Source organism: Pyrgilauda ruficollis, unplaced genomic scaffold (assembly GCF_017590135.1).
Source record: "Pyrgilauda ruficollis isolate IOZ18807 unplaced genomic scaffold, ASM1759013v1 scaffold65, whole genome shotgun sequence".
Classification (NCBI taxonomy): domain Eukaryota; kingdom Metazoa; phylum Chordata; class Aves; order Passeriformes; family Passeridae; genus Pyrgilauda; species Pyrgilauda ruficollis.
Genome location: NW_024528266.1, coordinates 5,016,891 through 5,030,332, shown reverse-complemented (window position 1 = coordinate 5,030,332; position 13,442 = coordinate 5,016,891). Strand labels below are relative to the sequence as shown.

The 13,442-nt window shown below is 47.2% G+C and overlaps 1 protein-coding gene across 2 annotated transcripts in view; it reads right to left on the bottom strand.

Moving 5' to 3' along the window:
* The window catches only part of TET2 (tet methylcytosine dioxygenase 2), a 73,168-nt gene extending 62,730 nt beyond the window's left edge, over positions 1–10,438 (bottom strand). For both annotated transcript variants that reach the window (XM_041484248.1, XM_041484249.1), the window contains exon 1: positions 10,346–10,438. In XM_041484248.1, the coding sequence (XP_041340182.1) occupies positions 10,346–10,375 (30 nt within the window). In that variant the 5' untranslated portion in view covers positions 10,376–10,438. The remainder of the gene's footprint in view (positions 1–10,345) is intronic.
* Positions 10,439–13,442: the final 3,004 nt, after the last annotated feature.

The following is a 13,442-nucleotide window of genomic DNA, read 5'->3' as shown; positions in this document are numbered from 1 at the left end:
TCTCCTTCTTTGCGTGTTTTGCCTGCTTATTAACATCAGCACCCCGGGGAAAAGGCTGCAGCAGTTCTGCTTAGGAACTCCTCTGACACACACGCACACACACACACACACAAGAGCAGGCACTAATAGCAGCTTTGCTTTATTTACTGCAAATATTTAGTTTTTTGAAAGAGAGCTGCCTGCCTCTGCTATAAACAAGAGTTACTAACACTCTGGCCCCTTGTGTGCTGCCAGACCCCTTTTCTCTGCCTCTTATACTGAATTAAATAGTAAGACAGAACAAAAATGTCTTATGTCTGTACAGCCCCAAGCACAGTGGGATTCTGTTTCGTGGCTGGGATATGAGGTGCCTCCTAATGTGCAATAATTAATTTCACTCTATCCATTCTCCTTATATTTAGAAGCATCAGAGTTGCCATCCTGAATTAGGCTCATGCTCCAGCTTGTCCAACAAAGTATCTCTAACCAGCTCATTGTTTCAAGAAAAAGCAGCTATTCTGTTAGTAGCTAGACCCACTCTTCCAGAAGCATAACTTCTTATTCATCAGCTAGAATCTACATTTTATAGCAAAATACATGTTAACTTGTAACTGGTTTGAAAAGATGGGGTTTTTAAGTAAAAATTAGGTTTCTAGCTTCTATACCTGTAGTCTTTCCATCCATTCCTTCTCCCTGTCCCCATTAAAAAAAATCCCTAAAACTACTTTTCTTTTTTTTTTTTACAGTACTACAAAGTAAATGACTGACTAGGTCCCTCACTGCTCCAAGAGTCTCTGGTGCAGCTTGATGAGCCCAAGAAAAATGAATAGGGCTTTGTGAAAATGGCAGTTTGCAGGATCACAAATCAGCTGACATGGGGAAAAAAAAAGCAGCCACCTAAATAGGTATAAATCTGTATTTTACTGCCTGGCTTCTCACTTCTCAGGCAGTACACAGAGTTATAGAAAGAAAACAGATCAGCACAGTTCTTGGTTTTCTTACTGCTTTCTCACACCTACAGAAGCTTCTCTGCATTAAGGTTTACAGGGAAGCAGAAAAGTACAGGTCTGGAGTTATTTAGGAAAAATAAATGTTCCATGTAAAGTATGGAAAGCACCATAGAAACAACAGAAAACTGAAAGGCTGTACTTTTCTGCTTTGTGCAGTTTTCATCTTTATGAATATCAAGAGTGTTTTTCCCTATTTGATCTGTATTTTCACTTGCTCCTAGGTATGTGATGTGTACATTTGCAACTACCTGTGAATGGAATGGGAAACACACTAGCATACGTTTTCCTTCCCACAAAATGTCTACTAGATACACAAAATGAAAGAAGTGTTAAATCTGACCCTTTCCAGTTGTTCAGCTTTCATGTTTTTGATATTTAGTATTGTCATTTAAGTAATACTTCAGAGCTGTTTTGGGCAGACAAAGTTGAAATTAAATAGAAAAGCAAGCAAAGGAGTGCAGAGGGAACAGAAATTTGGTAACCAGAAAGTATGTTAAAATCTGTAATATGTGTGCACACATACCACCACTGCTCTGTATCCCAGGAAGAGGTGACCCATGTATTTGCCAGCTTTCATAACTTCTCTTGTGGGGATAAATTGCATTTGTTTTGTTAAGCTATATGTGCACTCAGAGCTTCATGTAAATACTTCACTTCTGTGGTCTTTAACATTGGGAAAGCAGTAGAAACTCCTGTTCTACTGCAACAATTCCTTTTCCTCATTTTACCATGAGCAGGAGAGTCCAATGCTACTTGCACACAAGAGAAAATATGCAATCACTCTTTTCTCCTTTTTGCTTACATAAGAGCTGAAAGAGTTTTGTGTCCTTTGGCAAGTATAAAAATTTTATAACTTCAAAGAATGTGACTTCAAACACAAGTGAAGTAGCACTGAAAGAACAAACAGATTAAACAAAGATGAAAAAAGCATCAGGGGCATGAAATGGGGGTGAGTGTTGCATGAACAGTTGTCTTTCATTTGAAGGGACAAATCTGGAAAGATGCTAAAGGACACAGAAGATGAGGGCAGGACTCTCCCTTCAGAATCAGGCCCAGGGTTAATGTTTACCCTTTGATCTCTCTAACAATGCTAGAAGTGGCAAGAGAATGAACAAATAGTCAGCACAACCTCAGGAATGCCTTTGTCACATATTCTCTCACATGCTCTACTCTTGCTTGCTACCTTCTGCTGCCCAGACAGTGCAAGAGTAATGGGAACTGTAGGTCAAAAAAAAGGCCAGAAAAGAAAATGAGAAGTGGTAAAGAGCTTACTGAAACAGAAGCAGATTCTGGACAGGACACAAATAATTGTATCCTGCAAATGAGAAGACACTACTGCAGTGTAATTACAAAACTACAGTGTTGTAATAGACATCAACAGAAAATGGGAGCAACCAATGTGAACATACAACTGCTAGCAGAAGCCATGTGTATAACAAGATCTGTGATCAGCCTTCCTACTCTGTTGCATTACAGTGAATACCATGACTCATCCAGACAAATTCAGAACATGGAAGAGGCATTTGTACCAACTGCTTCCTCGCTATGAGGAGAAAACAGTTCTTAGGATTCATTTTGTAAAGCAAGTAATGTGCTTTGCACAATGTTCTGAGTGATTCCTGCAAAACTGCCTAAGAAAGTCTGAAAAATGTGCATGGGACTGGATAAGGAGTGTTGGAACCTCTGATAATAAGATCCTACAGCACAGGCAGGGCATAGGCTTCAAGTGTCTCTGAAGATCAGAACTGGCCTGACAGGTTTGGTTTAGGTCCACAGGCAAGAGCATGAAACATTTTCACGGAATCACAATTTTTTTTGTCACTGCAAGGGATCCCCAAACAATTAACACCACTTCTCCCACCTCTTTTTTCTTTTTTTCTTTTCTTTTTTTTTAGCCACAGATTGGTGGCATTATTCATTTGGTTGGGTAAATGCAGAAATTTCCACCAAGCTTCTTACATCTAATGGAGAACCAAAATTTGCCTTGCAGTGGTATAAGCTTTCGTAATGGCAATGCCTCTTTGTGTCAACATGTCTCATTAAGTAATAAAGACTTTCAGCTATTTGATTTTACTCATAAGTTAGTAGGATTCACGATTTCTTTCTTGTTCTTTAAAAAGGGGATTGTTCTAGTATCCTAACAGGCAGTGAATCATGCTTAATTAAGAAAAAAATATATAACCATTTACAGTAGGATTCTTATATTGTAAAGAGCTGTTTTGCCATAAAAGTTTTTGGGACTTGAATTAATGATACATTTTTAAAAGGGGAGGAGTGGCACAAAAATACTTTGAAACCTTTGCAACAATTCCCTTAACCCCCATCTCATACTTCGGGTCAGTCTGTTCCAGACAAGCCCGTCAACACAGCCCACACTGCGCTCAAGCGCAGAGGAAAAAAACAGCAGCATTCGACAAAGGATCCAGCGGTCAAGAATGCAGCACAGATGCAGAAAGCTCAGCCAAAACCCAAACTATGATATGAAATCTTAAAACTCTGCATTTTTTTTGTTTCTGCCCCCCTCCTCCGCCGTCCGTGAGGACTAGGGACATTCCTAGAACTCTGTCCTCACTGCTGCGTCAAGGCAGCTGCCGAGGATGCTGGGACACTGTTTGTAAACACTCAAACCACGTGCACGCAACCACATGGAGAGTCATCGTCCTGACCTAAACCTACCCACTTGGTAAGCCGGGCTTTCGCTGCAATGGAGCCAAATCCTTTCCCAACACGTTGTGACTTAGAGTAGCTCACGCCAGGACACTGGAACAAAAACTTGGACTGCTGATGCATTATTGGAAAGGAGATCAGGCAGCAGAGTTGTTTAAACTTTAGTCATTGAAATGTGAGTTTAAGGACAGGATAGCTTATGTGGAGTGCTGAAGATGTTCTTTATACAGCTGCAAAAATTCCACCTAAACCAGAAAACTTCCCCTCCCCCATGCATACACCTGGTAAAACCAATATTCCTATGCTGGGAAAACATGTGGAATATATTTGAGGTTAGAGGTAATGCTGTAGAACACGTGAAGATTATTTCATGTTGTCTAAATTGCATCACGGTATTTAATCAGAGTGCGGATGGTACTGCCCTGTACGTGGGGAAGACACTTCCAAGGGGTATTTGGTTATTGAGCTATTCCTGGTTATCTTAGCTATCTAAACACTCACCTGCTCACTTCTTTGAAACTGTCTGTTGTGGTTTAACAAAACTTTCTACTTGATTAGGCTTAAAATGCTGAATGCTCTTGCAGAACTTGAGCATAGAACAAGCCTATTCCTTTCCACACTGCAACAGAAATGCCTCCTGTATTTAACATTTTATTTTTGTTTTAGTAAGAGGAAAAACACACACACAAGGAATTAGGTCAAATACTGCAAGCCTTTATTTGTCTGTAAGAATAATCCTTCTGGGATTTCTTGCCATATGTATACTACAAGGCAACAACACTGCAACTTGGAATCCCCACCTCCACAGAAAACTTCACTTTTTAAAGACAGTCTCAATTTTGTTCAGGTTACTAAGATGATTCAGCGTTCTGGAAGGTGTTTTACAGAGATGAACAAGCCTGCTTGAAAAGACAGACAGGAATCTAAATCTTTATGCCTTTTATTTGTTAAATGTGTTTTTCAAAGCATGGCAATTGTCTTTTAAAGTGACCTCAGATTTAAAACTCTTTACTGTGAAAAACTAGTAGAAAACCCTTTCTGATCCACCTATAAGTTAGGACATATTTTTTTTCTTCATTTCAAGAACAGTGTAAGATACGTGAGTAAAATTAGTTGGCTGTTCTTTCTATTTCTCAGACCTTGTTTTTCTCTACCTTCTTCCTCTCTCCTATGTAAGGCAAGGCACATTCTTAGTATTTTAATCCAAACAACCTTTTTGGGTCAGTCATCATCTCTATTTGGGATTAGTCCAGCTGATGCTGAAGGGTCTGAATTTTATTCCTTAACCCCACCATCTCTGCATCCACCCACTGAGGAGTTCCTTGGCAAAATGGATAATTTTCCATATATATATATACACACACACACATATATATATACACACACACATATATATACACACACATATAGATTTTTTAAAGCAAACTTATCTACCCTAAGGTAAGGCAGAAGTGATTTCTTTTCAATGGGTGACTGAGAGGATGATTACTCATGGTACTTTCCATTTGTAAGGTTTTATTATCCAGGATTATTGGGACGAGGTATGCAAATTGAACATGTAAGCAGTGATGATAAAGCAGCAACCGGAACTATGGCAACTTGTTAGTAGTTACTTGTTCAGTGTTCAAAAGCATATTTCTGCTGCAGAATGTCACTAAATGAGTAAGATGGTACTCACTGCCTTATGAAGTAAGGGATGGGAATAATGCTGCAAGTGTGATTGATTCATACAATTCTCTTTTTGGCTTTCAGCCATGATGCAGTCATATGCTTTATCTCTGTCAGACTACGGCTTTTTTTTTTTTTTTTAATAATGAATCATAGTACATCCCACTCCATTTCAGAACCAGCACATTGCCTTTCAAAATGATGTCACAACACTTAATGCTGCTGGCTGACTGCCTTAACAGCAATCAGAGAGCTGGACTAAATAAATACTGTATATTATTTGCCAAAATAATTTGTGGTTGTGTTCTCCAATGCAGTTTCCAAGATAACCACCAACTCTACTTGAAACTTGGCAACTTTGTTCTACCACTTTCAAGCTCCAGTTGTGAAGCTAGCTTACAGATGCTGCTACCATGCCTAGTGCTACTGTGCAGCAGCCCAGAGAGAGAGGTAGAGGGGTCACTCCCTGTGACCAGCCAAATTTGACAGCTCTTCTGGAATTCCACCTTGACAAATTGTCAGCTTCTTAGAAAGGACCTTATTTGGCTCCTGTCGAAACACGAAATACATTTTCCACTTGGAACTAAATGGAACAAGGGATTTAAAGTCACTGCTTAGGCACACTCTGATAAAACCACTACTGTCCATGCAAGTAACTCAGGAGTGAGGCACTCCCTGTAAACCTGACCAGGCTCAGTAACATTAATCCAACCTGACCTTCACGTTTTTTCCAGCAGCAGATTTGCTCCAAAATATGATTAGGGTTTTTTCCCCCCTTTTCTTTAGGGCTGTCTGGCTGTTGTTAATATTTAAGGAAACACTGTGAAAGACACAGGCCAGCAGCATCTGAAGTGCTTGGGCAAGAAGGAACAGTCCCATCCAACTTTGGCAGCTGAAATATCCATTTCAGCAGCAACTACAGGTTCTCCCAATTCCGCATGCAAAAGCCAAAACATTTAAAACCCTGTATTTCTGCTACCCAGTGCAGCACTGGTACCAACAAGAGACCTTGGAGATCTGTGCACCATAATAACTCAATAAGCCCACAACAAGAGCATGATTCTTGTTCTTTAAACAATGCTGACATGCCAAGTCTAAGACCATGTGCGCTATATAAAAACAATACCAGTTTTTCTGGCGAAAAGCCACCACAATGAATCACCACAATGCCAAAATTCTCATTAAAAACCTTACTACCAACAGTGATAGTTCTGTAGATTCAGGTGCCTCAGTGTCTCCTGTTCAGCCTTGTCTTCTTTTGAAGATTTGCGTGGAATGGGCAATACAAAACCACTTTCTGAGGTTCCCTGGATGCATTCAAAAGGGGTTTTTTATGCCACTTCCCAAAATGTAACAACTCTTTCCACTGAAAGATGACTTTTGAGTTCTTCATCTCACATTAACAGTAGTTTAGTACCACCAGCAAAAAAGCCACTGTTGTTTTCCACAGCTTTGCATTCCCTTTTTCCCCTCCTCCCCTCACCCTGGCTTCTAGATTTAAATGTTTTCTGACTTCACTGGCAGGGGTCATTCTAAGCTTTCCAAGAGAGAGACAAAATACTGCCTAACAGAGATTTTTTTTTTTTCATCGGTTCCAAATGGTGGTTTTCTGCGGGATAGAATCCAAGATGGGTACATTGTTTCAGGGACTTAACAGCAGCAGTCAGATCCCGCTGCAACTCGAGTTTAGACATGACAATTGATCATTGACATTTCCCCGTTGAGTATCTTGGACAACCACGTCCTGTTTTGCACTTTACAACCTCCAAAGTGCTGGAGTGGAATACACATGCAGATACACAAGTGCACGTGTGACTGCACTCACCCCCTGCTGCAGTAAGTCAACCTGCCATTAACACGCGAATGGAACGGCCTCATTAGCCGGCAAACAACACCCACTGACCTGCTTTCACTAGGGACAGTGTTATCTGCTCATCTCTGAAACTCTCAAACTTCACTTTGAAAGGAAGAAGAAGAAAAGAAAATGATGCTGAACATATATTCAGAGCTGCCGATCACTGCTCAAAGCCTGCACATTGGCACGCCGCTCATCATGGAAAGCAAATCTTGTGATGAGATCTTAGGCTGCAGCGTTTCGATGAAAGCACGCTAGACCACATCACTTTTCCCTTCACCTCACTCCGAAAAGGAAAATTACTTAGCAGAAAAGAGTCTGCTGAATTTCCAACACTCAGACCGCGAGCCGAAAAGCCCCCTTTTAACTCTGGGCAAGAGAATCAGTGCTGCTGTCTGAGGGGGCGATTTAACGCCGATAAACGCCCCGATGCGAGCGAGCGAGCGAGCGCACACTGCCGCGCGTCCGACTCAGGCGCGGTGAGGTTGTTGCTCTTGTCTGTCATCTGGCGGGGAACGAGCCTGACCTCGCCGAAAGCGTTGTTTTAGGGGAATACGCTCGGGAAAGTGATTCTCCTTTTCATCCCGTGGCCGCATTGTGCCCCGACGGCGGGGTTTAGCAACGCGGGAAAAACACGCGTGTGGATCATTGCACGGAAAACGGGAGGCCTCGCTCCGAGCCCCCTCCGAGCCCGCACGCACTTCTCCCTCCCGAGCCCCCCGGCACCGCGGTCCGCTCGCCAGCCCCCCGCCCTCCCCAGGCCCCGCAAGCCCCCCGCCTCTCTCCCCTCTCCCCGGGCTGCGCCCGCCTTTGTGTCTGCCCGGGGCCGGGGAGCGGCACAAAGCCGGGGCGCCTCCGGCCGCCGTCCCCCGTCCGCAGACAAAGGCGCGGGGAGGGGCGGCGCGGCGAAGCCCGGGTCCGGCCCCGCGGGGAGGGGGCGGCGGCGCCCCCGCCGCCCCTGTCAATTAGCCATGTTGGGGGACCCCCGGCGGCGCCCCCTCCTCGCCGACCCGCACCGCCCCGCGCGCGCGGCAGCGCTCCCCCCCGGTCCCCCCCAGCGCGCGGCGCGGGGGCGCCCCCAGCACCGTCACCGGCGCCGTCCCCGTTCCCGACCGCGCGGGGCTTTTTTCCCGGCTGCTGACGCTCTTTCGGCCTTTTGGGGATTCCCACCCCCGCCCTCTTGCACCCCTCCGCCTTTTCTGCTTTCGCCGGTGGGTTCGCGGGACGCGGCGGGGCGGAGGGTACCGCCCTCCGTGCGCCAGCCCCCGCCACCCCCCGTGGGACACCCCCCGTGCCGCATCCCTCCCGTCCCCGGGGGCCGGCGGCACTTTCCCACGGCCCCGGGAGCCCGTCTGCTGTGCGGCGGGGTGCAGCTTGGTAGTGCGCGGTGGCCGGCTGACAGAGTAAAAGAAACGCCAAGAAAGAAAAGTGGGCGGGGGGCCGGGGGGAAATCGACAAAATCTTCTCAGACTTCCCCAAAATGAAGCCCTGTGCCCGCAGACACCGGGCTGCCAGCGGGGATTGCTCAGCGCGGGGTGAGCTGGACACATTCCCGGGAGCGCCCGCATCCCCGCGGCTCGGTGCGTGAGGAGCGGGACTAGCGGCACCATTCCCAAACTACGGGCAGGAGAAACGGCGTCGTGCCCGCCACAGCTGGAGCCGCAGAAGGGGGTCTGGCTGCCGGTCCCAGCCCCGCAGCCCCGCAGCCCCCGAGCCTGCCAGCCCCGCCGGCGGGGGACAGCTCCCCGCTGCCATCCCCTCCGTGCGCCGCTCGCCGCCTTGCACCGGCGGAGCTGGAGCCCTTCCAGCTGGGCAGCTGCGGGCAGCAGAAGTAAAAGTATGCAAAATCTCCTATCTGGGAACCGGCTCTGGGCTTTCACACCGGCGAAACACCGCCCGGAGTCCCGAGCGCCGGACGGAGCCCGGGGCCGCCCCTCCAGCGGGTCCCTGCACTTACCCACTGCGCCAAGTAGAGCAGCCTACAGGTTGCTTTCCTTCGGCTTCTCCGGGACGCGTGCGGGGCTCGGGGAGATTTTAGGAGAGCATTAGCTTTCCGGGCAGGCCCTCTCCCCCTCTCCGGTGTGTCCTTCACCCCGGGGGTGCCAGGAGAAGGTCTGCAAGCGCTGTGTTCATCAGTGGTGCCCAAGGGCTGCTGAATCTCCATCTGTCTCCTGCCTGGCAAAGTCAGGCTGGTGAAAATGGGCTTCAGCAAGATGACAAATCTGGTGCATTCGATGCAGATCAGAGTGATTTCTAGGAAGTTCAGGTCATCACTGAGTAATTTGTTTTTCATATTACAGGTTGTACACTGAGTTTTGGTTTTACTTTAATTTCTGTGAAACATTTCAGAAGTACACTAGAGATAAAAGTTTGCCCTTACAACTTGCTAAAATAGCTGGTGGCAGAGTGTCACTTCGGTACCTTTGCGAGGCAGCTCGTTCTCCCCAGCCTTTGGAAAGGTGGTGGGCTGGCTAGCCCTATCCTGTAGGAAAATGCATGGGGTTTCTGACAAAGACCTTTGTGTTTACTTCTGCAGAGCTGACTTCAGCAGCATTTCGTGCAGCCTAAGTCTATGCAAATAGGTCTCTTTCTTCTTGGAAAAGTAAATGATGCAAAAAATGGTTAAGGTCTGTCTCAATTTTGCCATTTTTTTGTTCTCTCACAGCACTTGCTTGATTTCCAGCAGGCTTTAATCAGCATTTAAAACTCTTCTAGGTTTGCCTGTTTTATTAAAGCCTGGGGTTGCTTTATCCCCTGGCGTGGCACATGCAGCTGACACGACAAGGAACGAACATGCTCAGCCTCTCGGTGTGTCCCAAGCGCTGTCTCGTCCCTGAGCTGCTCTAACAGCGCTGCAGACACCTCCATCCTCTGCACCGTCTTGCTCTGCCCAGCCCGGGCTCTGCGTTGACAGGCTTTGGCGGGGCCTCTCTCTGGGCTTTTCTCCAGCAATTTGCATTGCGCTGGGAGAGGTGACCCTCCTTTGCATGGCTCCTATCCCTCCCGTGCCTGTGAGCCCTTTGTGGCTGGAAAAGGCAGGTGGCTGGTTTTGGCAGGATGCTGCTGCATCTTCCCTTTGCATGAGCAGGCAGCTGCAAACCTGGGTAACTGACCTCCCGGCGGTGCCGAGCGGAGAAGGCGGCCGGCGCGGGGATCCCGCTCTGACCTCTGCCGCGTCCCTCAGCCTCGCCGACATCCAGCACGCACAGCCCGGGCGCCGCGCTCCCCGCTCCTACAGCGCCGCCATCTTGCTTCCTTCTGCTCCTTGGCGAGCGCGGCCGGGCCCCCGCATCAATATGCGCGCGGCGCCCTGACGTCGGCGCCCGCCCCGCGCACCGCCCCGCGCGCGCGGCACCGCTCCCCCCCGGTCCCAAAAAAAAAGAAAGAAAAACCCTCCAACAACCACCAAACCCAAAAGCCACAAGCAGGAGTTTGAAACTGAACTGGGATTCTTTTGTTATCTGGCTGTGCTCCTATGCTGAAGATAAGGGACCGCTCATGCATGTTTTACCTGCACATATGAATGTGAGAAACGCGTGCATTTTTTAAATGCTTCCTGACATAGGTGTGGTTCCCTTCCCTATTCTTTGCTCTCTCTCACTCTCTCTCTCTTTCAACTTTACTGCCCTAATGACAGCCTGTTGTAATCACGAGGCTCAATAAACTCAGGAGCAGTCCTGCTGAACCAGCAGTACTGTCTTGTCTCCCAGAGCACAAGGCACATTTACCAAGCCTCCCCTGCACAGCCAGCTTGTGCTCAGCTGGCTCGACCTACAGACCTCCTAAGTGACCCGGTGCCATCCTGCTACATCTTGACAAACCAGGATCTTTTGGCTTCCAAGACAATGGCTTTCTGTTGTGCATACCCCTGTCAAATGTAGCGTGCTCTACAATGCATGTTACTTGGTATTATGGTGTTGTTGGTTACTGTGTTAGCAGCCTGATGGGAGACTCGTGAAGCTAAATTCTCCCTTGGAGTAGTTCTGTTTGCTTCAATGTATTTATTGAATGAGACATTTTGACCCATTTTGCTTTGCCGTATCTATCAAACAGGGAGAAAAATGAACCATGACCACAGTGAGAAGTCACGTAAATCCCCCCACACTTTTTCACCCTTAAAGAGTTGGGGGCAAAAAGTCTTTTACCTCTCAAACATGCTGTTCCCTGACTTAAGCTGTATGCATTCCTCAAAGAACGTATCTGCTGTAAAAAACAGATATGCAGCTTCTTTGGAAATGTGCTGAAATGCACTTAGCTTAAACAATGTTCTGGAGCTGTTTCTAGAACAATCCCAGCCACACCATTTCTCATGGGCAGAACGTCAGGTGAAAAGCATCCTGCAGTGAGAGCATTTGTGTGTACAGCGTGTAATTGCACACAATTAATCCAGCAGTTTCAAAGTGTGTGGGCCTTGCCCCTCTGCTAGAGGAAAACTTGCTCACTGTCAAAGATGTTGGGGTGGCCAGGATGAGAGATTGGAGTGGCCAGATTCCTGCTGCAGTGAGCAAACGTGACAGACTCACTGAGGGAATGTAATGTGCGTGGCCTCCTCAAACCCCAAATGAAACATCCAGAGAGATGTACAGTGCGGATAATATTTCATCCCGTACCCCGCATTGCAGAATAAGTGGGTTTGTATTAGCTACCCACTTCACATAGCTTGCAGGGACAAATTGAACTCTGACTTTGAATTTCTGTGCAATAACCAGTTCAGAGCCATAATTCAATTATTTCTACTGAGACTTCAACTTTTCATGTTGTTTTTATTCATGTTGTCTTGCCCCCATAATAAAGTGTGAACAGCTGTGTGAGGTGAGAGGAAAGAAATTTGCTAGATATCCCATTTCACCTCCTCTAGCAAACCTCTGGAGCCCAGAGAACTGTCTGCTGTAACATGATGGACCTGTAGAAAATCTCTTGTGTCCTTTCTCCACACAGATATTTGTCTCTGCCACGAGGGACACTGATTTCTCATGGGCCCATGTCTGGATCACAGCAGCATCCACCAGAAGCCCTAGAGGGACAAGGTGAGGGAAAGGCAACAGGACCAGTTCAGTGAGCTGTTGTTTTCCTTTGGTTTATACTTTCAGCAGGGCTTTTTCAGGTCTTGAGACATCTGCTCATCCATGAGCTTGAGAGCCCAGCCTCAGAGCTGAGGGATCACACTGATGCTGGGGCTGCAGCAATGCCAGCAGGCAGCAGGAGGTGGCCCTGCCATACTCATGTTGATGACAGGATGCCACCTCACTTTTTTCCCCCGAATTCATCAAAGATCATTATTTGTCATGTCTTTGCATTCCTACCCTGGACAGGAAGGGACTTTTCCAGGACTGCACAGATGAGTTGTTGCAGAGGAAACACATAGGAGCTTTGTTTGTCTGTTGGGGAGCGAGGTGCCCAGTGGCTGGCATGCCTGCAGGGATGCTGTGATGAGTTGTCTGCCCAGTGGTGTCATTCTGTTGGTGGGAGATGTGTGTTTCCTAAGAGCTGGAGATGGCTCAATTTTTAAACCCTTGGCTTTTGCCAGTGTGTGTAGATGTCTTTGTGCTGCTGTTCAGTGTTTATGGCTCTAAGATTAGTGTAGCCTTGTGATTGCTAAGGCATTTATGGCTGGAAATCCTGAATTTTGGCACACTAGAAATCTGCTAGGGGCAATTCCTGCCCCCAGGATCATGGTTGGGATGAATTCCCTGGGGGAAGGAAGCCCCTGGCAGAGAAGAAAGGGTAAGGGGGGCTTAAACAGAGGTGAAGCAGGAGGACCCTTTCTAAAGGTACAGCTTGTATTTTTGGGTTCCCAAGCTTGCTTTCTTGTTGTTGTAGGAGTAAAATCTTGAATCTTCTGTGCAAGAGAGGCAGAAGCTCAACTCAGGGGTTGTAGGGGAAAGTCTGGGCTCAGGGATGGACAGCCAGGTCTGTGGTTACTCCTGAGGAGTGGCACTTTATTTTGTTGACTTCTAGTAACAGCCTTCCAAGAAAGGGCCAGAAGCTGACCTGCAAAGAAAGAGCACTCAGCAGTGTGATACAGATCCTGGATGCAGCTGTCTTGGTGACATTCAGGATCAAAATCAATTCTTCCTGCTCTGCTCATCCCCCTCCCCAGCCTGCCAGCATTGCTCATTTGTGTTCACTCCTGGACTGCAGCACCTTTGGGAAAGGCAGCAAAGCTGGGAAAACAAGTGCCTCAGCCCAGTACCACAGACCAACATACGCAGGGGGACAGGAGCAGAGTGCCTGGTTGCCCTTCCCCAAAACACCCCCCTGGG